The sequence below is a fragment of the Aquarana catesbeiana genome, linkage group LG01, assembly GCF_042186555.1.
Source record: "Aquarana catesbeiana isolate 2022-GZ linkage group LG01, ASM4218655v1, whole genome shotgun sequence".
NCBI lineage: Eukaryota > Metazoa > Chordata > Amphibia > Anura > Ranidae > Aquarana > Aquarana catesbeiana.
Genome location: NC_133324.1, coordinates 17411165 through 17438382, shown reverse-complemented (window position 1 = coordinate 17438382; position 27218 = coordinate 17411165). Strand labels below are relative to the sequence as shown.

The 27218-nt window shown below is 45.1% G+C and overlaps 1 protein-coding gene and 1 long non-coding RNA gene across 6 annotated transcripts in view; one reads left to right on the top strand and one right to left on the bottom strand.

Moving 5' to 3' along the window:
- LOC141130158 (uncharacterized) overlaps positions 1 to 19732 on the bottom strand; it is a 71809-nt gene extending 52077 nt beyond the window's left edge. For 3 of the 5 annotated variants that reach the window (XR_012242023.1, XR_012242017.1, XM_073618110.1), the window contains exon 1: positions 19446 to 19732. Coding sequence is in view for 3 of the 5 variants with exons in the window: in XM_073618110.1 (XP_073474211.1) it covers positions 19446 to 19533 (88 nt within the window). In the remaining 2 variants the exon portion in view is untranslated. Of the gene's footprint in view, positions 1 to 4326; positions 4485 to 11540; positions 11629 to 19445 lie in introns of those variants that run through there. The other 2 variants (XM_073618116.1, XM_073618114.1) reach the window with 2 other exon arrangements.
- On the top strand, positions 1115 to 21705 carry LOC141130201 (uncharacterized). Its single transcript, XR_012242036.1, has 3 exons — positions 1115 to 1562; positions 8848 to 8969; positions 20057 to 21705. It is a non-coding gene; the product is annotated as an uncharacterized lncRNA (long non-coding RNA).
- Positions 21706 to 27218: the final 5513 nt, after the last annotated feature.

Here is a 27218-nt window from a genome sequence, read left to right as displayed (position 1 = left end):
ACCTCATATCTCACTGTAAAGAGGACCTGTCATGCCATATTCCTATTACAAGGGATGTTTACATTCCTTGTAATAGGAATAAAAGTGATCAATTTTTTTTTTTTTTTAAAGTGTAAAACTAAAAAAACTAAAGTAAAATTAACAATAAAAAAAAAATCTTTTAAAGTGCCCCTGTCCTCGTGTGCTCGCACGCAGAAGCGAACGCATACATAAGTCCCGCCCACATATGAAAACGGTGTTCAAACCACATATGTGAGGTATCGCCGCGAACGTTAGAGCGGGAGCAATAATTCTAGCCCTAGAGCTCCTCTGTAACTCAAAACATGTAACTGGTAAAAAATTTTTAATGCGTCGCCTATGGGGATTTTCATGTTTCAAAGTTTGGCGCCATTCCATGAGCGTGTGCAGTTTTGAAGCATGACATATTAGGTATCTATTTACTCGGCGTAACTTTATCTTTCACATTGTGCAAAAAAAATTGGGCTAACTTTAATGTTTTGTTTTTTTTAAAAGCATTAACCTGTTTTTTCGAAAAATTGCTGTGCAAATACTGTGCAAGATAAAAAGTTGCAACGACTGCCATTGTATTCTCTAGGGTCTTTGCTAAAAAATATATATAATCTTTGTGGGTTCTATGTAATTTTCTAGCAAAAAAAGGATGAATTTTACATGTAGGAGAGAAATATCAGAATTGGCCTGGATGGGAAGTGATTAAATACTAATTTTTAATTAAAAAAAAGGTTCAATTACAATGTGTTGCGGAGGAAGCATGACTACCAACAGGCTCTATTTTTTCACATATTTTGCTGAGAATCTTTATCCCTTACCATTGATTTGTATGTGTTTGTTTTTCTCTTTTTTTTATTTTTCTCTCTCTCAGAGATGTGTTTTGTTTTTTTTTAACATTCTGCTAAAAAAAATTGTGAATCAGTGCTGCTTGGACCTTGAAGAAGGGGACATACCCCGAAAGCTTGTCCTGAAAAATTGTACATTAGTGCAAATAAAAAAAGTATCATGGACAGTACTCAATTTTCTCTATCCCTTACAGAAAAGGTTTCCTGAAATGAAGATCACGTTACACAGCTCAGTCCTGTGATGAGATCACACTGGGTGTTGGCAACTTCCTGAACAAACAAAGACGTGTTACTCAGTACAACGAGGCTGGAAAGTCCCTGAACGTTCTGAGAAACGAAAAGACCTAACTACAGATAATCTGAATTTCTTCTTCACAACGGAGCACCAAACCTACCCCCATGGATTACCAGCAGCATCACCTATCGGGATTCTACAACAGCTCCTCCAAGGGGCCCCCATACAATTCTCAGCCTCTGGATCTTCTAGAAAAATTGTTCCAATGGATTTATGGGGGGTTTTCGGCATCTGCATCCTTTGTAGCCCTCAAGAACCGACCAGAATTTTACCCATAAACACACCATAATGGAACATCTGGATGACTACAACCACCCCAGCTCCAACTGCTACCTCAAAAAGGTTTTGCTTGTACTCTGGATTAATAATTCTTTATTGGGGGTTAACTGGGTGTCATTGGCGGAGCCCTGAAGGTAAGTGGCAAAGTTATGGTCAAGGGGACAAAATGGCACCCAAAAAGGCCTCACGCAAGAGGAACAGCTGGACGCAAACTATCCAGGACTTTTATTGCTAGAGCCAAGATGAGCCCAGAATCTGTGTCTATATTATTTGTCCATATTTTTCACCACAAATCTAGCCAAGAGTGGGGGCGCTTTCACTGCCTACCAATCAATGTTTGTTCCATTTGATCTTGTGATCAACTGAACATGTTTTAACTGCTGGGGGCTCGAGGAGAGATGGTTAGGATGTGGGGCCAGGACTCTACAACAGTTCCTCCTTGGGGTTCTATAAAATCTCCGGCTTCTGGATCTTTTTGAAAAACTGCCCTTTATGGCCCTCAAGAGTAACTCAGACTTATACCCATCACATATAGAGACAGGATATCTGGATAACTACAATCATCCCCCCTCCAAAGTCCTATTCTTCCATCTACTTAGTCACAAGAATTTTACAATGCCACATTCCAGGTGGCTCCTTGCCTACAGTGGTGCCCCAGTGATGGGGTGGATTTTAGTATTGATTCATATCCATGAAATAGGATGGCCTTAGATCAGTCAGGTTTTGTTCTCTAGATCTCTAGCACCTTCTAAGCCGGGGACCGTAGCATTGTTGGTCAATATGTCTGCAGACCACGATGATTTGTAGGTGCCACAAAACAGAGTGAAGGCTTAGCTGGTGTAGGTAGCCATAAAGCTCAATATAGGGTAAGTCCACCAACTGTATACCCAACTGAAGACACCTCATTTACCATAAAGAGCCATTCTCTATTATCTAGAACCCCTGCATTCTACTAACCTACCTGCCAGGCTCTATACAGCCCCCTCACTACCTACAACCCTTCTGTGTTCTAAGAAATTCTTTCTATTATATAGGATCCCTTTGTGCTACAGAACATCCCCCACTTCGTTACAGACTTCATACAGCCTTTTGCACTACTACAATCCATCTGTACTCCAAAGCCGGCCATAGATTTTTCGAATCTTGGCTGGTTCAGCAGGAACCGGCCAAGATTCGAAACATGTATGGGCAGGCTGAATGTATCCAAGTTGATCGATCAACTTGGGTACAACCAGCCTGTTGGATTTTACAAGCTATTATTGCTAATGGCTATTTTATAGCCACTAGCAATAACCACTGTGTTCTCCGGGCGGGGATGGCTGTTATCTAGAACCCCTGTGTGCTACATCAACCATCTCCCCTCCCAGTTCCATACACCCCCTAGCAATATCTTCAACCTTTCTGTGCTCAAAAGAGTTTTCTTTATTATCTAGGACCCCTGCATACTACATAAACCTTCCCATACATCCCTCTGTACCAGGGGTCTCCAAACTGTGGCCCTTTGCTTGTCTTTATCTGGCCCTTGAGGCATTATTCCAGCCACTGACAACAACAATGGGGCACTATTCCTGCCACTGACACAAACAATGGGGCACTATTCCTGCCACTGACACCAACAATGGGGCACTATTCCTTCCACTGACACCAACGATGGGGCACTATTCCTTCCACTGACACCTACAATGGGACACTATTCCTCCCACTGACTCCAACAATGGGGCACTATTCCTCCCACTGACACCAACGATGAGGCACTATTCCTCCCACTGACACCAACGATGGGGCACTATTCCTCCCACTGACACCAACGATGGGGCACTATTCCTCCCACTGACACCAACGATGGGGCACCATTCCTCCCACTGACACCAATGATGGGGCACTATTCCTCCCACTGACACCAATGACGGAGCACTATTCCTCCCACTGACACCAAGGATGGGGCACTATTCCTCCAACTGACACCAACTATCCCCCCCCCAATACCAAAGATCTGGCATTGTTTACTCCCACTGGGCAAAGTCTGGCCCCCCTGAAATCTGAAGGACAGTAAACGTGCCCTTTCTTTTGGTTTGGAGACCCCTACTCTATACTATTTACAACCCCTTTGTGCTGTGAATACCATTCTGTGTTAACTAGGACTTCTGCATGGTACAGAACCCCCTCTAGACTCCATAGAGCCCTCCTCACGATCCACAACCACAACCCAACTGACTGACCACCTCTGCTGGAAGTCTATTCCAAGCATCAACTACTCTTTCTGTAAAATAATACTTTCTAAGCTTAGTTTTGAACTTTCCTCCCTTCTAGTTTGAGGTCATATCCCCGTGTTCTTGATCTTGGTCTTGATATCTTGACATTGAAAATACTGCCCCTCCCGACCCCTATTCAGAGCCCATAATATATTTAAACATTTCAATCAGGTCTCCCCCTTTCCCTTCTTTCCTCCAGACTGTATATAAAGTTTCTGAAGTCTCTCCTGAACCTACCAGGAAGCCCATTTTCACTGTGTCCCAACTTATACATCAGGGGCCCCACTACTCTACGTATAGGGCCCAGACTCAGCATAGACCGTCCATGACCCGCAATGACGCCACCACAGCTGACTAATTACAAAGTCAAATGACTACAGTTTCCCACACCAACCTCAGTGACTCAATAGTAAAACAGAAAGGGGACGCATGACTGAGTCATTTCCTAAAAACAAAAACGCCCCTAAATTTACACCCTTTCAGATCTGGAGGACGATTGGTGAACCTCCACCCCAAAATTATACTAAAATAAAGTAAACAATAATGGAGAGAGATATATAATACTGGGACTTGTAGTTCCTCTATGGCAGCCCATACACACAAAATATGGATTGCAGTGAATGGGATTTTACATTTAAATTCTTACCTACAGTCCAGCTAGCTGTCAGCACCAATAGGAGCAGGAATATGAGGGGGGTCATCCTGGGACTGGTCAGTATTGGGGTTATTGGGGTGCAGGAGGAGGAGAAGAATGAACTCCACTGATCTGCATTCACTGATGTAATGATATGTTAGAAAACATAGGATGAGGGGGGGAGGGCGACCTCACGTGACCATGAAGTTGGAAACTCCCGGTGTTGCGTATTTTTTATTGTACAAAAGAATAGACGCCATTGGACATGGGGAGCTCTATGATACTTTATATACAAAGTGTATACCTTCACATACTCCCAGATCACAATTGTCTGATTACATTGTATGAAATATTAGTATTTTATTGTATAAAATATAAATATAAAGAGGAAAGAATGCTGGGAATGGGATGTGGCCAAGGAAGACAGGGGAATTCCAATGACATAGAGACACACCCTCCTCCAACCATCATATGACACAGGGAGGCATTTAACTCCACGTGATGCAAGTCACGCTGCAATATTTATTATATTACGCAACAATACGCTGACTCCGCTTCTATTGAACCACGAGGTCCAGCATGACCAGTCTAAGCATGGTGGGATTTCTCATTTCTACAGCATTGTAACACTGCATGCTACATTCCCTCTATTTACTAAACACAGCCTGCAGCTAATATCTCCATCCTCCCCAGCGGAGAACTTCAAACAGAAATAGTTTTATTTCTGGCTCTTTCATCAGCCAATAACTTCCCACAAGACTGGCACTGTCCCTCAACAGAGCCCCCCAATATAGACATCATTGTCCCTCAACAGAGCCCCCCAATATAGACATCATTGTCCCTCAACAGAGCCCCCCAATATAGACATCATTGTCCCTCAACAGAGCCCCCCAATATAGACATCATTGTCCCTCAACAGAGCCCCTCAATATAGACATCATTGTCCCTCAACATAGAGCCCAAATTTAGACAACATTGTCCCTCCACAGAGACCCCTAATATAGACATTGTCCCATAACACAGACCCCCATCATTTTCCCTCAACAGAGACCCCCAATATAGAGATCATTGTCACTCAACATAGACCCTAATAAAGAGGTTATTGTTCCTCAACATAGACCCCCAATATAGACATCATTGTTCTACAACAGAGACCCCCAATATAGAGATCATTGTCACTCAAATAGACCCCCAATATAGAGATTATTGTCACTCAACATAGACCCCCAATATATACATCATTGTTCCTCAACAGAGACCCCCAATATAGACATCATTGTCCCTCAACAGAGACCCCCACAATAGACATCATTGTCCCTCAACATAGGCCCCCAATATAGACATCATTGTCCCTCAACATAGGCCCCCAATATAGATATCATTGTCCCTCAACATAGGCCCCCAATATATACATCATTGTCCCTCAACAAAGGCCCCCAATATAGAAATCATTGTCCCTCAACATAGGCCCCCAATATAGACATCATTGTCCCTCAACATAGGCCCCCAATATAGACAGCATTGTCCCTCAACATAGGCCCCCAATATAGACATCATTGTCCCTCAACATAAGCCCCCAATATAGACATCATTGTTCCTCAACATAGACCCCCAATATACACATCATTGTCCCTCAACATAGACCCCCAATATACACATCATTGTCCCTCAACATAGGCCCCCAATATAGACATCATTGTCCCTCAACATAGGTCCCCAATATAGACATCATTGTCCCTCAACATAGGCCCCCAATATAGACATCATTGTCCCTCAGCAGAGACCCCCAATATAGACATCATTGTCCCTCAACATAGGCCCCCAATATAAACATAATTGTTCCTCAACATAGACCCCCAATATAGACATCATTATCCCTCAATAGAGACCCCCAATAAAGAGATCATTGTTCCTCAACAGAGACCCCCAATATAGACATAATTGTCCCTCAACAGAGCCCCCCAATATAGACATCATTGTCCCTCAACAGAGCCCCCCAATATAGATATCATTGTCCCTCAACACAGGCCCCCAATATAGATATCGTTGTCCCTCAACATAGGCCCCCAATATAGACATCATTGTCCCTCAACATAGGCCCCCAATATAGACATCAATGTCCCTCAACAGAGACCCCCAATGTAGACATCATTGTCCCTCAACATAGGCACCAAATTTAGACATCATTGTCCCTCAACATAGGCCCCCAATATAGACATCATTGTCCCTCAACAGAGCCCCCCAATATAGACATCATTGTCCCTCAACATAGAGCCCAAATTTAGACAACATTGTCCCTCCACAGAGACCCCTAATATAGACCATTGTCTCATAACACAGACCCCCATCATTTTCCCTCAACAGAGACCCCCAATATAGAGATCATTGTCACTCAACATAGACCCCAATAAAGAGGTTATTGTTCCTCAACATAGACCCCCAATATAGACATCATTGTTCTACAACAGAGACCCCCAATATAGAGATCATTGTCACTCAAATAGACCCCCAATATAGAGATTATTGTCACTCAACATAGACCCCCAATATAGACATCATTGTTCCTCAACAGAGACCCCCAATATAGACATCATTGTCCCTCAACAGAGACCCCCACAATAGACATCATTGTCCCTCAACATAGGCCCCCAATATAGACATCATTGTCCCTCAACATAGGCCCCCAATATAGATATCATTGTCCCTCAACATAGGCCCCCAATATATACATCATTGTCCCTCAACAAAGGCCCCCAATATAGAAATCATTGTCCCTCAACATAGGCCCCCAATATAGACATCATTGTCCCTCAACATAAGCCCCCAATATAGACATCATTGTTCCTCAACATAGACCCCCAATATAGACATCATTGTCCCTCAACAGAGACCCCCAATATACACATCATTGTCCCTCAACATAGGCCCCCAATATAGACATCATTGTCCCTCAACATAGGTCCCCAATATAGACATCATTGTCCCTCAACATAGGCCCCCAATATAGACATCATTGTCCCTCAGCAGAGACCCCCAATATAGACATCATTGTCCCTCAACATAGGCCCCCAATATAAACATAATTGTTCCTCAACATAGACCCCCAATATAGACATCATTATCCCTCAATAGAGACCCCCAATAAAGAGATCATTGTTCCTCAACAGAGACCCCCAATATAGACATCATTGTCCCTCAACATAGGCCCCCAATATAGACATCATTGTCCCTCAGCAGAGACCCCCAATATAGACATCATTGTCCCTCAACATAGGCCCCCAATATAAACATAATTGTTCCTCAACATAGACCCCCAATATAGACATCATTATCCCTCAATAGAGACCCCCAATAAAGAGATCATTGTTCCTCAACAGAGCCCCCCAATATAGACATCATTGTCCCTCAACATAGGCCCCCAATATAGACATCATTGTCCCTCAACATAGGCCCCCAATATAGACATCATTGTCCCTCAACATTGGCCCCCAATATAGACATCATTGTCCCTCAACATTGGATCCCAATATAGACATCATTGTCCCTCAACATAGGCCCCCAATATAGACATCATTGTCCCTCAACATTGGCCCCCAATATAGACATCATTGTCCCTCAACATTGGATCCCAATATAGACATCATTGTCCCTCAACATAGGCCCCCAATATAGACATCATTATCCCTCAACAGAGCCCCCCAATATAGACATCATTGTCCCTCAACATAGGCACCAAATTTAGACATCATTGTCCCTCAACATAGGCCCCCAATATAGACATCATTGTCCCTCAACATAGGCCCCCAATATAGACATCATTGTCCCTCAATAGAGACCCCCAATATAGACAACATTGTCCCTCAACATAGGCCCTCAATATAGAGATCATTGTCCCTCAATAGAGACCCCCAATATAGACATCATTGTCCCTCAATAGAGACCCCCAATATAGACATCATTGTCCCTCAACATAGACCCTCAATATAGACATCATTGTCACTCAAATAGACCCCCAAGATAAAGAAATAAAAAAAAGATCATTGTTCCTAACACAGAGATCAGTGTCCCAGCAGACCAGGCAGTGCCCCCTCCACACTGGCAGATCTCACCTGTAGCTGTGTAGAGGGTGGTCAGGTATATCAGGAGGATCAGGGGGGTCTTCATGGTGCAGGGATTGGGGGGACTTGCCCATTGGTATAGTAACATCTGCTGTTGCTGGCGAGCCAATTACACAGTAAGGTGTACAGAAGATGATCACGCGTCACGCGTTCAGCTAAAAATAATTAACCATTTAATGACAGCAGCATGACTTATAGAAAAAGCAAAACAATGCACAGCTCCAGGTAACAAACACACAGACACAAAATACACAAACACACATGGATACACATCTGTTCAAAAATCTGCTAGTGTATGGCCAGCTTAACACTATAAATTCTTCATCCTCTGATCTCTGCTGTAGATGATGACAGGTCTTCACACCCCACATTCCTTGGTGGAAGTAAACCCTCTTTTATGATCTTGTACCTACAGGTAATGCTACATACCTCCCAACATTTTGAGATGGGAATGAGGGACACCTACCAGCAAATGTATGTAGGCATGGGACACGCCCCCTGCCACACCCCCTTAAAGGAGAATTAACCCAAAAACAGGTTAATTAAATCCACAATTTTTTTTTATACCACCCCTATTCCTTTATATTGGCTTTTAAAATGTACAAATGTAGCAATTTAGAATTTGGATGAAAGGTTTAGCGCTGGGAAACACTTTTTGAAAGATAAAAAGTGCATTTTATATACATCTATATAGATCAGATCAAAATGAGGGAGGAATGAGTGACAGAGGGACATTTCTCCAAATCAGGGACAGTCCCTCCAAATCAGGGACAGTTGGGAGCTATGAATGCTATAAGTCTATAATAAGACTTACCTGTAGGTACAGTGTGGTTATCTCTTAAACCTGGTTCAGGAGACATTCACACTGCATGCAGCCGGTGACGTGCTCTGAAAAAAAGCTCCGCGCCGTGGTCCGTGACTCTCGCCGCCCATGCGACGGTGCAGCCAATCAGACGGCCAGAGGAAGCAAACCCGGAATTAAGACCTGGTGAAGAAGGAAGCGCCTTCAGCGGTGACAGCGTGCTGCTGGAGGGCTTCATTCTAAGGCATACATAGTAGTAAGGTTGAATATAGACACCAGTCCATCCAGTTGGACCTGTACATTGTATTTTATGAAGATGCTCATCTATTATATCATTATTTATTTAAGGTACCAATTTACGCAGCACTCCACACATACATCGGTCCCTACCCTCAAGGAACCCACAATCCAAGGTCCTCAACTCACATTCATATACTATGGACAATTTTGGACAGAAGCCAATTAACCTCCCACATATCACCCAACTTTCTGAAATGGGAATGAGGGACACCTATTAGCAAAAGTATGTAGGCATAGGACACACCCCTTGCCACACCCCATTAAAGTAGAATTGTACAAAAAAAAAGATTGGTTAAACTCCCAAGTGCCTTTTTACCACTTAGGGTTAAGAAAGGACTCCCTGAAGCCGCACCAACGCGTTTCGCCCCCCCCCCCCCTTTTTACCACTAGTATGCCTTTATATTGGCTTTTGGAATTCACAAATGTAACAATTTAGAAATGGGATGAAAGGTTTAGCACTGGGAAACTATATAAATCAGACCAAAATGAGGGACAAATGAGGAGGAAAGAGGGACAGAGGGACTTTGTTCCAAATGAGGGACAGTCCCTTAAAATCAGGGGCAGTCGGGAGGTATGCTACCAGCATGTCTTTGGAGTGTGGGAGTAGACTGGAGAAAACCCACACAGGCACAAGGAGAACATGCAAACTCCAGGCAGGGTTGAGGTTGGGATTTGAACAAGTGACCCTTTTTACTGCTAGGTGAGAGTGCTACCCACTACACCACTGTGCTGCCCTGGGAGCAGTGGTTCCTCTCTCTATGGGAGCAGTGGCCTCTCTCTCTCTGTGGGAGCAGTGGTCTCTCTCTCTGTGGGAGCAGTGGTCTCTCTCTCTGTGAGAGCAGTGGTCTCTCTCCCTGTGGGAGCAGTGGTCTCTCTCTCTGTGGGAGCAGTGGTCTCTCTCTCTGTGAGAGCAGTGGTCTATCTCTCTGTGGGAGCAGTGGTCTCTCTCTCTGTGGGAGCAGTGGTCTCTCTCTCTGTGGGAGCAGTGGTCTCTCTCTGTGGGAGCAGTGGTCTCTCTCTCTGTGAGAGCAGTGGTCTCTCTCTCTCCCTCTGTGAGAGCAGTGGTCTCTCTCTCTGTGGGAGCAGTGGTCTCTCTCTCTGTGGGAGCAGTGGTCTCTCTCTCTGTGAGAGCAGTGGTCTCTCTCTCTCTGTGAGAGCAGTGGTCTCTCTGTGGGAGCAGTGGTCTCTCTCTCTGTGGGAGCAGTGGTCTCTCTCTCTCTGTGAGAGCAGTGGTCTCTCTGTGGGAGCAGTGGTCTCTCTCTCTCTCTCTCTCTCTCTCTCTCTCTATGGGTATGCTACCAGCATGTCTTTGGAGTGTGGGAGTAGACTGGAGAAAACCCACACAGGCACAAGGAGAACATGCAAACTCCAGGCAGGGTTGAGGTTGGGATTTGAACAAGTGACCCTTTTTACTGCTAGGTGAGAGTGCTACCCACTACACCACTGTGCTGCCCTGGGAGCAGTGGTTCCTCTCTCTATGGGAGCAGTGGCCTCTCTCTCTCTGTGGGAGCAGTGGCCTCTCTCTCTCTCTGTGGGAGCAGTGGCCTCTCTCTCTCTGTGGGAGCAGTGGTCTCTCTCTCTCTCTCTGTGGGAGCAGTGGCCTCTCTCTCTCTCTGGGAGCAGTGGTCTCTCTCTCTCTGTGGGAGCAGTGGCCTCTCTCTCTCTGTGGGAGCAGTGGTCTCTCTCTCTCTCCCTGTGGGAGCAGTGGCCTCTCTCTCTCTCTGGGAGCAGTGGTCTCTCTCTCTGTGGGAGCAGTGGTCTCTCTCTGTGGGACCACTCTCTCAACCTCAGTGACTCAATAGTAAAAACAAAAACGCCCCTAAATTTACACCCTTTCAGATCTGGAGGACGATTGGTGAACCTTCACCCCAAAATTATAATAAAATAAAGTAAACAATAATGGAGAGAGATATATAATACTGGGACTTGTAGTTCCTCTATGGCAGCCCATACACTCACACAAAATATGGATGGCAGTGAATGGGATTTTACATTTAAATTCTTACCTACGGTCCAGCTAGCTGTCAGCACCAATGGGAGCAGGAATATGAGGGGGGTCATCCTGGGACTGGTCAGTATTGGGGTTATTGGGGTGCAGGAGGAGGAGAAGAATGAACTCCACTGATCTGCATTCACTGATGTAATGATATGTTGGATATAGGATGAGGGGGGAGGGCGACCTCACGTGACCATGAAGTTGGAAACTCCCAGTGTTGCACAATTTTTATCGTACAAAAGAATAGACGCCATTGGACACGGGGAGCTCTATGATACTTTATATACAAAGTGTATACCTTCACATACTCCCAGATCACAATTGTCTGATTACATTGTATGAAATATTAGTATTTTATTGTATAAAATATGAATATAAAGAAGAAAGAATGCTGGGAATGGGATTTGGCCAAGGAAGACAGGGGAATTCCAATGACATAGAGACACACCCTCCTCCAACCATCATATGACAAAGGGAGGCATTTAACTCCACGTGATGCAAGTCACGCTGCAATATTTATTATATTACGCAACAATACGCTGACTCCGCTTCTATTGAACCACGAGGTCCAGCATGACCAGTCTAAGCATGGTGGGGTTTCTCATTTCTACAGCATTGTAACACTGCATGCTACATTCCCTGTATTTACTAAACACAGCCTGCAGCTAATATCTTCATCCTCCCCAGCGGAGAACTTCAAACAGAAATAGTTTTATTTCTGGCTCTTTCATCAGTCAATAACTTCCCACAAGACTGGCACTGTCCCTCAACAGAGCCCCCCAATATAGACATCATTGTCCCTCAACAGAGCCCCCCAATATAGACATCATTGTCCCTCAACAGAGCCCCCCAATATAGACATCATTGTCCCTCAACAGAGCCCCCCAATATAGACATCATTGTCCCTCAACAGAGCCCCCCAATATAGACATCATTGTCCCTCAACAGAGCCCCCCAATATAGACATCATTGTCCCTCAACAGAGCCCCCCAATATAGACATCATTGTCCCTCAACAGAGCCCCCCAATATAGACATCATTGTCCCTCAACAGAGCCCCCCAATATAGACATCATTGTCCCTCAACAGAGCCCCCCAATATAGACATCATTGTCCCTCAACAGAGCCCCCCAATATAGACATCATTGTCCCTCAACAGAGCCCCCCCAATATAGACATCATTGTCCCTCAACATAGACTCTCAATATAGACATCACTGTCCCTCAACATAGGCCCCCAATATAGACATCATTGTCCCTCAACATAGACTCTCAATATAGACATCACTGTCCCTCAACATAGGCCCCCAATATAGACATCATTGTCCCTCAACAGAGCCCCCCAATATAGACATCATTGTCCCTCAACATAAGCCCCCAATATAGACATCATTGTCCCTCAACATAAGCCCTCAATATAGACATCATTGTCCCTCAACATAGGCCCCCAATATAGAAATCATTGTCCCTCAACATAGGCCCCCAATATAGACATCATTGTCCCTCAACAGAGCCCCCCAATATAGACATCATTGTCCCTCAACATAAGCTCCCAATATAGACATCATTGTCCCTCAACATAGACCCTCAATATAGACATCACTGTCCCTCAACATAGGCCCCCAATATAGACATCATTGTCCCTCAACAGAGCCCCCCAATATAGACATCATTGTCCCTCAACATAAGCCCTCAATATAGACATCATTGTCCCTCAACATAGGCCCCCCAATATAGACATCATTGTCCCTCAATAGAGACCCCCAATAATGAGATCATTGTCCCTCAACAGAAACCCCCAAAATAAAGATTGTTGTCCCTCAACAGAGACCCCCAATATAGAAATAATTGTCCCTCAACATAGACACCCAATGTAGACATCATTGTCCCTCTACAGAGCCCCCAATATAGACATCATTGTCCCTCAACAGAGCCCCCAATATAGACATCATTGTCCTTCAACAGAGCCCCCAATATAGACATCATTGTCCCTCAACATAGGCCCCCAATATAGATATCATTGTCCCTCAACATAGGCCCCCAATATAGAAATCATTGTCCCTCAACATAGGCCCCCAATATAGACATCATTGTTCCTCAACATAGACCCCCAATATAGACATCATTGTCCCTCAACAGAGTTCCCCAATATAGACATCATTGTCCCTCAACATAGGCCCCCAATATAGACATCATTGTTCCTCAATAGAGACCCCCAATATAGACATTATTGTCCCTCAATAGAGACCCCCAATATAGACATCATTGTCCCTCAACAGAGACCCCCAATATAGACATCATTGTCCCTCAACAGAGTTCCCCAATATAGACATCATTGTCCCTCAACATAGGCCCCCAATATAGACATCATTGTTCCTCAATAGAGACCCCCAATATAGACATCATTGTCCCTCAACATAGGCCCCCAATATAGACATCATTGTCCCTCAACATAGGCCCCCAATATAGACATCATTTTCCCTCAACATAGGCCCCCAATATAGACATCATTGTCCCTCAACATAGGCCCCCAATATAGACATCATTGTCCCTCAATAGAGACCCCCAATATAGACATCATTGTCCCTCAACATAGGCCCCCAATATAGACATCATTGTCCCTCAACATAGACCCTCAATATAGACATCACTGTCCCTCAACATAGGCCCCCAATATAGACATCATTGTCCCTCAACAGAGCCCCCCAATATAGACATCATTGTCCCTCAACATAAGCCCTCAATATAGACATCATTGTCCCTCAACATAGGCCCCCCAATATAGACATCATTGTCCCTCAATAGAGACCCCCAATAATGAGATCATTGTCCCTCAACAGAAACCCCCAAAATAAAGATTGTTGTCCCTCAACAGAGACCCCCAATATAGAAATAATTGTCCCTCAACATAGACACCCAATGTAGACATCATTGTCCCTCTACAGAGCCCCCAATATAGACATCATTGTCCCTCAACAGAGCCCCCAATATAGACATCATTGTCCTTCAACAGAGCCCCCAATATAGACATCATTGTCCCTCAACATAGGCCCCCAATATAGATATCATTGTCCCTCAACATAGGCCCCCAATATAGAAATCATTGTCCCTCAACATAGGCCCCCAATATAGACATCATTGTTCCTCAACATAGACCCCCAATATAGACATCATTGTCCCTCAACAGAGTTCCCCAATATAGACATCATTGTCCCTCAACATAGGCCCCCAATATAGACATCATTGTTCCTCAATAGAGACCCCCAATATAGACATTATTGTCCCTCAATAGAGACCCCCAATATAGACATCATTGTCCCTCAACAGAGACCCCCAATATAGACATCATTGTCCCTCAACAGAGTTCCCCAATATAGACATCATTGTCCCTCAACATAGGCCCCCAATATAGACATCATTGTTCCTCAATAGAGACCCCCAATATAGACATCATTGTCCCTCAACATAGGCCCCCAATATAGACATCATTGTCCCTCAACATAGGCCCCCAATATAGACATCATTTTCCCTCAACATAGGCCCCCAATATAGACATCATTGTCCCTCAACATAGGCCCCCAATATAGACATCATTGTCCCTCAATAGAGACCCCCAATATAGACATCATTGTCCCTCAACATAGGCCCCCAATATAGACATCATTGTCCCTCAACATAGGCCCCCAATATAGACATCATTGTCCCTCAACATAGGCCCCCAATATAGACATCATTGTCCCTCAACAGAGACCCCCAATATAGACATCATTGTCCCTCAACATAGGCCCCCAATATAGACATCATTGTCCCTCAACAGAGACCCCCAATATAGACATCATTGTCCCTCAACATAGGCCCCCAATATAGACATCATTGTCCCTCAACATAGACCCCCAATATAGAATTTATTGTCCCTCAACATAGGCCCCCAATATAGATATCATTGTCCCTCAACAGAGACCCCCAATATAGACATCATTGTCCCTCAACATAGGCCCCCAATATAGACATAATTGTCCCTCAACATAGGCCCCCAATATAGACATCATTGTCCCTCAACATAGGCCCCCAATATAGATATCATTGTCCCTCAACAGAGTTCCCCAATATAGACATTATTGTCCCTCAACATAGGCCCCCAATATAGACATCATTGTCCCTCAACATAGGCCCCCAATATAGACATCATTGTCCCTCAATAGAGACCCCCAATATAGACATCATTGTCCCTCAACATAGGCCCCCAATATAGACGACATTGTCCCTCAACAGAGACCCCCCCAATATAGACATCATTGCCCATCAACATAGACCCTCAATATAGACATCATTGTCCCTCAACATAGGCCCCCAATATAGACATCATTGTCCCTCAACATAGGCCCCCAATATAGACATCATTGTCCCTCAACATAGGCCCCCCAATATAGACATCATTGTCCCTCAACAGAGACCCCCAATATAGACATCATTGTCCCTCAACAGAGACCCCCAATATAGACATCATTGTCCCTCAACATAGGCCCCCAATATAGACATCATTGTCCCTCAATAGAGACCCCCAATATAGACATCATTGTCCCTCAACATAGGCCCCCAATATAGACGACATTGTCCCTCAACAGAGACCCCCAATATAGACATCATTGCCCATCAACATAGACCCTCAATATAGACATCATTGTCCCTCAACATAGGCCCCCAATATAGACATCATTGTCCCTCAACATAGGCCCCCCAATATAGAATTCATTGTCCCTCAACATAAGCCCCTAATATAGACATCATTGTCCCTCAACATAGGCCCCCAATATAGACATCATTGTCCCTCAACAGAGACCCCCAATATAGACATCATTGTCCCTCAACAGAGTTCCCCAATATAGACATCATTGTCCCTCAACATAGGCCCCCAATATAGACATCATTGTCCCTCAATAGAGACCCCCAATATAGACATCATTATCCCTCAACATAGGCCCCCAATATAGACATCATTGTCCCTCAACATAGGCCCCCAATATAGACATCATTGTCCCTCAACATAAGCCCCCAATATAGACATCATTGTCCCTCAACAGAGACCCCCAATATAGACATCATTGTCCCTCAACAGAGTTCCCCAATATAGACATCATTGTCCCTCAACAGAGACCCCCAATATAGACATCATTGTCCCTCAACATAGGCCCCCAATATAGACATCATTGTCCCTCAATAGAGACCCCCAATATAGACATCATTGTCCCTCAACATAGGCCCCCAATATAGACGACATTGTCCCTCAACAGAGACCCCCAATATAGACATCATTGCCCATCAACATAGACCCTCAATATAGACATCATTGTCCCTCAACATAGGCCCCCAATATAGACATCATTGTCCCTCAACATAGGCCCCCCAATATAGAATTCATTGTCCCTCAACATAAGCCCCTAATATAGACATCATTGTCCCTCAACATAGGCCCCCAATATAGACATCATTGTCCCTCAACAGAGTTCCCCAATATAGACATCATTGTCCCTCAACATAGGCCCCCAATATAGACATCATTGTCCCTCAATAGAGACCCCCAATATAGACATCATTATCCCTCAACATAGGCCCCCAATATAGACATCATTGTCCCTCAACATAGGCCCCCAATATAGACATCATTGTCCCTCAACATAGACCCCCAATATAGAATTTATTGTCCTTCAACATAGACCCCCAATATAGATATCATTGTCCCTCAACAGAGTTCCCCAATATAGACATCATTGTCCCTCAACAGAGACCCCCAATATAGAATTTATTGTCCCTCAACATAGGCCCCCAATATAGATATCATTGTCCCTCAACAGAGTTCCCCAATATAGACATCATTGTCCCTCAACATAGGCCCCCAATATAGACATCATTGTCCCTCAACATAGGCCCCCAATATAGACATCATTGTCCCTCAATAGAGACCCCCAATATAGACATCATTGTCCCTCAACATAGGCCCCCAATATAGACGACATTGTCCCTCAACAGAGACCCCCAATATAGACATCATTGCCCATCAACATAGACCCTCAATATAGACATCATTGTCCCTCAACATAGGCCCCCAATATAGACATCATTGTCCCTCAACATAGGCCCCCCAATATAGAATTCATTGTCCCTCAACATAAGCCCCTAATATAGACATCATTGTCCCTCAACATAGGCCCCCAATATAGAATTTATTGTCCTTCAACATAGACCCCCAATATAGACATCATTGTCCCTCAACAGAGACCCCCAATATAGACATCATTGTCCCTCAACAGAGTTCCCCAATATAGACATCATTGTCCCTCAACATAGGCCCCCAATATAGACATCATTGTCCCTCAATAGAGACCCCCAATATAGACATCATTATCCCTCAACATAGGCCCCCAATATAGACATCATTGTCCCTCAACATAGGCCCCCAATATAGACATCATTGTCCCTCAACATAGACCCCCAATATAGAATTTATTGTCCTTCAACATAGACCCCCAATATAGATATCATTGTCCTTCAACAGAGTTCCCCAATATAGACATCATTGTCCCTCAACAGAGACCCCCAATATAGAATTTATTGTCCCTCAACATAGGCCCCCAATATAGATATCATTGTCCCTCAACAGAGTTCCCCAATATAGACATCATTGTCCCTCAACATAGGCCCCCAATATAGACATCATTGTCCCTCAACATAGGCCCCCAATATAGACATCATTGTCCCTCAATAGAGACCCCCAATATAGACATCATTGTCCCTCAACAGAGACCCCCAATATAGACATCATTGTCCCTCAACAGAGACCCCCAATATAGACATCATTGTCCCTCAACATAGGCCCCCAATATAGACATCATTGTCCCTCAACAGAGACCCCCAATATAGACATCATTGTCCCTCAACATAGGCCCCCAATATAGACATCATTGTCCCTCAACAGAGACCCCCAATATAGACATCATTGCCCATCAACATAGACCCTCAATATAGACATCATTGTCCCTCAACATAGGCCCCCAATATAGACATCATTGTCCCTCAACATAGGCCCCCCAATATAGAATTCATTGTCCCTCAACATAAGCCCCTAATATAGACATCATTGTCCCTCAACATAGGCCCCCAATATAGACATCATTGTCCCTCAACAGAGACCCCCAATATAGACATCATTGTCCCTCAACAGAGACCCCCAATATAGACATCATTGTCCCTCAACATAGGCCCCCCAATATAGAATTCATTGTCCCTCAACATAAGCCCCTAATATAGACATCATTGTCCCTCAACATAGGCCCCCAATATAGACATCATTGTCCCTCAATAGAGACCCCCAATATAGACATCATTATTCCTCAACATAGGTCCCCAATATAGACATCATTGTCCCTCAACATAGACCCCAATATAGAATTTATTGTCCTTCAACATAGACCCCCAATATAGACATCACTGTCCCTCAACATAGGCCCCCAATATAGACATCATTGTCCCTCAATAGAGACCCCCAATATAGACATCATTATCCCTCAACATAGGTCCCCAATATAGATATCATTGTCCCTCAACATAGACCCCCAATATAGAATTTATTGTCCTTCAACATAGACCCCCAATATAGATATCATTGTCCCTCAACAGAGACCCCCCAATATAGACATCATTGTCCCTCAACAGAGCCCCCCAATATAGACATCATTGTCCCTCAACATAGGCCCCCAATATAGACATCATTGTCCCTCAACATAGACCCCCAATATAGACATCATTGTCACTCAAATAGACCCCCAAGATAAAGTAATAAAACAAAGATCATTGTTCCTGACACAGAGATCAGTGTCCCAGCAGACCAGGCAGTGCCCCCTCCACACTGGCAGATCTCACCTGTAGCTGTGTAGAGGGTGGTCAGGGATATCAGGAGGATCAGGGGGGTCTTCATGGTGCAGGGATTGGGGGGACTCTGCAGAGACATCCACAATGCTGCTGATGCAACCTCAGGGATTGCATAGACTGGAGGAATGCCGGGGTGAGGGGTGGGGAGGATACTGTGAGGACAATCCACAGGTTCTGATGCAATATTACCAATAGGTCTGATTAAGTGGCGTGAGAAGAAAGAAGTGCTGGGATATTTTATTTCTTGTTATGATTGCCCATTGGTATAGTAACATCTGCTGTTGCTGGCGAGCCAATTACACAGTAAGGTGTACAGATGATGATCACGCGTCACGCGTTCAGCTAAAAATAATTAACCATTTAATGACAGCAGCATGACTTATAGAAAAAGCAAAAAAATGCACAGCTCCAGGTAACAAACACACAGACATAAAATACAAACACACATGGATACACATCTGTTCAAAAAAATCTGCTAGTGTATGGCCAACTTAACACTATAAATTCTTCATCCTCTGATCTCTGCTGTAGATGATGACAGGTCTTCACACCCCACATTCCTTGGTGGAAGTAAACCCTCTTTTATGATCTTGTACCTACAGGTAATGCTACATACCTCCCAACATTTTGAGATGGGAATGAGGGACACCTACCAGCAAATGTATGTAGGCATGGGACACGCCCCCTGCCACCCCCCCTTAAAGGAGAATTAACCCAAAAACAGGTTAATTAAATCCACAATTTATTTATTTTATTTTTTTACCACCCCTATTCCTTTATGTTGGCTTTTAAAATGTACAAATGCAGAAATTTAGAATTTAGATGAAAGGTTTAGCGCTGGGAAACACTTTTTGAAAGATAAAAAGTGCATTTTATATACATCTCTATAGATCAGAGCAAAATGAGGGAGAAATGAGGAGGAATGAGGGACAGAGGGACATTGCTCCAAATCAGGGACAGTCCCTCCAAATCAGGGACAGTTGGGAGCTATGAATGCTATAAGTCTATAATAAGACTTACCTGTAGGTACAGTGTGGTTATCTCTTAAACCTGGTTTAGGAGACATTCACACTGCATGACGTGCTCTGAAAAAAACGGCATACCCGCGCCGCCGACTTCAGAGCTCCGCGCCATGGTCTGTGACTCTCGCCGCCCATGTGACGGTGCAGCCAATCAGACGTCCAGAGGAAGCAAACATGGAATTAAGACCTGGTGAAGAAGGAAGCGCCTTCAGCGGTGACAGCGTACTGCTGGAGGGCTTCGTTCTAAGGTATACATAGTTAATAAGGTTGAATATAGACACCAGTCCATCCAGTTGGACCTGTACATTGTGTCTCATTAAGATGCTCATCTATTATATCATTATTTATTTAAGGTACCAATTTACACATCACTCCACACATACATCGGTCCCTACCCTCAAGGAGCCCACAATCCAAGGCCCTCAACTCACATTCATATACTATGGACAATTTTGGACAGAAGCCAATTAACCTCCCACATATCACCCAACTTTCTGAAATGGGAATGGGGGACACCTATTAGCAAAAGTATGTAGGCATTGGGCACACCCCCTTGCCACGTCCCCTTAAAGTAGAATTGTACAAAAAAAAAAAAAAAAGATTGGTTAAACTCCCAAGTGCTTTTTTACCACTGAAGGTTAAGAAAGGACTCCCTGTAGCCGCACATAGATGCTGTCCCTAAGATGGGTGTGTAAGAGGTACCCTCAGCCAGGCCCTGCCACCAACGCGTTTCGCTCCCCCCCCTTTTTACCACTAGTATGCATTTATGATGGCTTTTGAAATTCACAAATGTAACAATTTAGAGATGGGATGAAAGGTTTAGCACTGGGAAACACTTTTTGATAGATAAGTAGTGCATTTTATATACAATTATATAAATCAGACCAAAATGAGGAGGAAAGAGGGACATTGTTCCAAATGAGGGACAGTCCCTTAAAATCAGGGGCAGTCGGGACGTATGCTACCAGCATGTCTTTGGAGTTTGGGAGGAAACCCACACAGGCACAATGAGAACATGCAAACTCCAGGCAGGTAGTGTCGAGGTTGGGATTTGAACCAGTGACCCTTTTTACTGCTCTGTGGGAGCAGTGGTCTCTCTCCCTGTGGGAGCAGTGGTCTCTCTGTGAGAGCAGTGGTCTCTCTGTGGGAGCAGTGGTCTCTCTGTGGGAGCAGTGGTCTCTCTCTCTCTGTGGGAGCAGTGGTCTCTCTCTCTCTGTGGGAGCAGTGGTCTCTCTCTCTCTCTCTCTCTCTCTCTCTGTGGGAGCAGTGGTCTCTCTCTCTCTCTCTCTCTCTCTCTCTCTCTCTGTGGGAGCAGTGGTCTCTCTCTCTCTCTGTGGGAGCAGTGGTCTCTCTCTCTCTCTCTCTCTCTCTGTGGGAGCAGTGGTCTCTCTCTCTCTCTCTCTGTGGGAGCAGTGGTCTCTCTCTCTCTCTCTCTGTGGGAGCAGTGGTCTCTCTCTCTCTCTCTGTGGGAGCAGTGGTCTCTCTCTCTCTCTGTGGGAGCAGTGGTCTCTCTCTCTCTCTCTCTGTGGGAGCACTGGTCTCTCTCTCTCTCTCTCTGTGGGAGCAGTGGTCTCTCTGTGGGAGCAGTGGTCTCTCTGTGAGAGCAGTGGTCTCTCTGTGGGAGCAGTGGTCTCTCTCTCTGTGGGAGCAGTGGTCTCTCTCTCTCTGTGGGAGCAGTGGTCTCTCTCTCTCTGTGGGAGCAGTGGTCTCTCTCTCTCTCTCTCTCTCTCTCTCTCTCTCTCTCTCTCTCTGTGGGAGCAGTGGTCTCTCTCTCTCTCTCTCTGTGGGAGCAGTGGTCTCTCTCTCTCTCTCTCTCTCTCTCTCTGTGGGAGCAGTGGTCTCTCTCTCTCTCTCTGTGGGAGCAGTGGTCTCTCTCTCTCTCTCTGTGGGAGCAGTGGTCTCTCTCTCTCTCTCTCTCTCTGTGGGAGCAGTGGTCTCTCTCTCTCTCTGTGGGAGCAGTGGTCTCTCTCTCTCTCTGTGGGAGCAGTGGTCTCTCTCTCTGTGGGAGAGTGGTCTCTCTGTGGGAGCAGTGGTCTCTCTGTGGGAGCAGTGGTCTCTCTGTGGGAGCAGTGGTCTCTCTCTCTGTGGGAGCAGTGGTCTCTCTCTCTGTGGGAGCAGTGGTCTCTCTCTCTCTCTGTGGGAGCAGTGGTCTCTCACTCTCTCTGTGGGAGCAGTGGTCTCTCTCTCTCTCTGTGGGAGCAGTGGTCTCTCTCTCTGTGGGAGAGTGGTCTCTCTGTGGGAGCAGTGGTCTCTCTGTGGGAGCAGTGGTCTCTCTGTGGGAGCAGTGGTCTCTCTCTCTGTGGGAGCAGTGGTCTCTCTCTCTGTGGGAGCAGTGGTCTCTCTCTCTCTCTGTGGGAGCAGTGGTCTCTCACTCTCTCTGTGGGAGCAGTGGTCTCTCTGTGGGAGCAGTGGTCTCTCTCTCTGTGGGAGCAGTGGTCTCTCTCTCTCTCTGTGGGAGCAGTGGTCTCTCACTCTCTCTGTGGGAGCAGTGGTCTCTCACTCTCTCTGTGGGAGCAGTGGTCTCTCTGTGGGAGCAGTGGTCTCTCTCTCTGTGGGAGCAGTGGCCTCTCTCTCTCTCTGTGGGAGCAGTGGTCTCTCACTCTCTCTGTGGGAGCAGTGGTCTCTCTGTGGGAGCAGTGGTCTCTCTCTCTGTGGGAGCAGTGGTCTCTCTCTCTCTGCGGGAGCAGTTGTGTCTCTCTCTCTCTCTGTGGGAGCAGTGGTCTCTCTCTCTGTGGGAGCAGTGACCTCTCTCTTATCTCTCTTTACCAGGAATCTCATTTTGCTGCATCCCCCACATGTACAGTGGGGACCCCCCCTCCATTCCATATACAAGGTCCTGACTCAGCAAAGACTGTCCCTGACCTGCTATGACTCCACCACACTATTTACAGACTGGAAGGACTTCCCACCCCCACCTCAGTGACTCAATAGAGAGAAAGTGAAGAGAACCTGAGTGTGTAACACAACCTGAGTGTGTACCAATGACTGAGGTCTGCACACCGTACTGATAGGACACCAACCGCCCCATTGTACACCATTACAGATCTGGGGGGGGATTGGTGAACTTTCTAACCTCCACCCTAATATTATTCTAAATTAAATAAAAAAAGAAGAAAAAGAGGGGTATATATAATGCCGAAGCTTGTAGTTCCTCTATGGCAGCCCATACACACTATATATATATATATATATATATATATATATATATATATATTGCAATTAATGGGATTTTACATTGTAATTCTCACCTGTGGACCAGCTGACTCTCAACACCACCATGATCAGGAATAGGGGGGTCATCCTGGGACCGGTCATTATTGAGGTGTAGGAGGAGGAAGACTGATGACTCCGCTCGGCACCAGCAGCTGATATAATGCTATGTAAGAATAGAGGTGTATAGGAATGGGGGATGGGGCCTCATGTGACCATCAAGATGGAAAGTCCCAGTATAAGGAAACTCCATTATACAGCAGAAAACACAACTGACCTCATCAGCTCGATATGTGTCCAACGCCATATTACTAAAACTAAAGGCAGAACGTTTCGCAGTACCGGGCTTTAAATTCTATGATTCCTTACATTAAAAAGTCGGGGGGCTTTTCTTAGTCCTTTGGTAATCTCATGTAAGTGGTCTGCAAACTGTGGCCCTTTTCTTGCCTTTATCTGGTCCTTGAGGCACTATTCCTTCCACTGACACCAACAGTGGGGGACCATTCCTTCCACTGACACCAACAATGGGGCACTATTCCTTCCACTGACACCAACAATGGGGCACTATTCCTTCCACTGACACCAACAATGGGGCACTATTCCTTCCACTGACACCAACAATGGGGCACTATTCCTTCCACTGACACCAACAATGGGGCACTATTCATCCCACTGACACCAACAATGGGGCACTATTCAACCCACTGACACCAACAATGGGGCACTATTCCTTCCACTGACACCAACAATGGGGCACTATTCCTTCCACTGACACCAACAATGGGGCACTATTCCTTCCACTGACACCAACAATGGGGCACTATTCCTTCCACTGACACCAACAATGGGGCACTATTCCTTCCACTGACACCAACAATGGGGCACTATTCCTTCCACTGACACCAACAATGGGGCACTATTCCTTCCACTGACACCAACAATGGGGCACTATTCCTCCCACTGGCACTAACCATTTATTCCCACTGAGCAGAGTCCGGTCCCCCTATAGTCTGATGGACAGTAAACTGGCCCTTTCTTTAGAAGGTTTGGAGACCCCTGTTTTAAAGTCACAGCACAACCTGGTGATCCCACCAGTCCCCTAAGCAAATAACCATTTCCTGTTTACTACTGACCAGTCAGTTTGCAGCTCTTCTTCTGAATTGGGATCTACAGAATGCCGTTCTCATGCACATCGAGGCCGCAGTCCTGAATCAGGACTACAGCTACCACTCCCCTGCAGTTTGAGTAACAGCAGCTCCTTCATGTCCCTGCCTTCAGTCCAAAAATTCAGAAGTACAGGGATCCACATGATTAGCTTTTTTGGTGATCACATGGGGACATGATAGAGAACCTCACTGATTGGTCCCTGATCAATATTCTGAGACATGGTGGTCTTTTTTTGTAACATCAAGGGCCTGACTTATGCCTGGACTCTGTGCAGGCCAGTCAAGTTCCTCCACCCCAAACTCGCTCATCCATGTCTTTATGGACCTTGCTTTGTGCAGTGGTCCCAATCATTTGGTGAAGGGGGGATTATGGTGTGGGGTTGTTTTTCAGGGGTTGGGCTTGGCCCCTTAGTTCCATTGCAGGGAACTCTTAAGGCGTCAGCATACCAAGACATTTTGGGCAATTTCATGCTCTCAACTTTATGGGAACATTTGGGGATGGCCCCTTCCTGTTCCAACATGACTGCGAACCAGAGCACAAAGCAAGGTCCATAAAGACATGGATGAGGGAGTTTGGGGTGGAGGCCTGGCCTGCACAGAGTCCTGACCTCAACACAATAGAACACCTTTTGGGTGAATTAGAGTGGAGACTGTGAGCCAGACCTTCTCATCCAACATCAGTGCCTGACCTCACAAATGCGCTTCTGGAAGAATGGTCAAACATTCCCATAGACACACTCATAAACCTTGTGGACAGCCTTCCCAGAAGAGTTGAAGCTGTTATAGCTGCAAAGGGCGGAGCCAACTCAATATTGAACCCTACGGACTAAGACTGGGATGTCATTAAAGTTCATGTGTGTGTAAAGGAAGGTGTCCCAATACTTTTGGTAATATAATGTATGTCATCCATATTACCCAATAACAGATATTAAAGACAATGTTAGATGACAGTTGTTTTGAATTCATATTGAATTGATCAGTGTATGGGGCGCTTAGAGCTCCAATGTGGATCTTTTCTGCTGTGACTCTTTTCCTGTCGATATTAATACATGTGTGTCCTGAACCATATGTATCCAAATGACATTTTTTTTGTTTTAATATATATTTTGTCTTTATAGAAAATCATATAAATGTATGCTGGTCTAAAATGTTGTGAATTGTCTCTCCTCGGTGTGATGAATAAACGGATCTAACTGGAAAACATGAACTCCGGGTCATCATTTTATCAACGATCATCAGGGCTGCTGTTAGAAATCACGGGGAATACTTCACAGGAACCCCAATCACCCCCCTCCCGAAAATATCAGAACAAATATCAGAACAATATTTTCACTAAAATGACACTAAAATCATTATTAGCGGACACAAACATAACATAACTCACAAAATTCCTGCTAAATCTAAGAGATAAAACTGTGTTGAGTTAACTCTTGTAGATGAGGTCTGGGGGGTCGATCACATGGTTTCTGTATACAGTGGGAATCCGTGTCTTTCTTTGTGGCTGGGGCTGTGTGTAGGCACCCTATGTTACTCTATGGGGATGAAGCAGCTGTATGAACACAGCCGCAGGTCCTAATTTGACAGGTGTGTGGATGCATGTGTATGTCTTCCAAACAACAGTGTGTATTATCACCCACACCTGCACACTTACAGTACATAGTAGGCGAGGTTGTTGCTATTTTATATTTGAATCTAGGACTCGGGCTCTGAAAAAGAGGGCATGTCCCTCGAAACCTGTTAGATTTAGTCTGCTAGGGCCATGTTACATAGTTACATAGTAGGTGAGGTTGAAAAAAAGACACAAGCCCATCAAGTCCAACCTATGTGTGTGATTATATGTCAGTATTACATTGTATATCCCTGTATGTTGCGGTCGTTCAGGTGCATATCCAATAGATTCTTGAAGCTATCGATGCCCCCCACTGAGACCACCGCCTGTGGAAGAGAATTCCACATCCTTGCCGCTCTTACAGTAAAGAACCCTCTACATAGTTTAGGGTTAAACCTCTTTTCTTCTAATTGTAATGAGTGGCCACGTGTCTTGTTAAACTCTCTTCTGCGAAAAAGTTTTATCCCTATTGTGGGGTCACCAGTACGGTATTTGTATATTGAAATAATATCCCCTCTCAAGCGTCTCTTCTCCAGAGAGAATAAGTTCAGTGCTCACAACCTTTCCTCATAACTAAGATCCTCCAGACCCTTTATTAGCTTTGTTGCCCTTCTTTGTACTCGCTCCATTTCCAGTACATCCTTCCTGAGGACTGGTGCCCAGAACTGGACAGCATACTCCAGGTGTGGCCGGACCAGAGTCTTGTAGAGTGGGAGAATTATCATTTGATCTCTGGAGTTGATCCCTTTTTTAATGC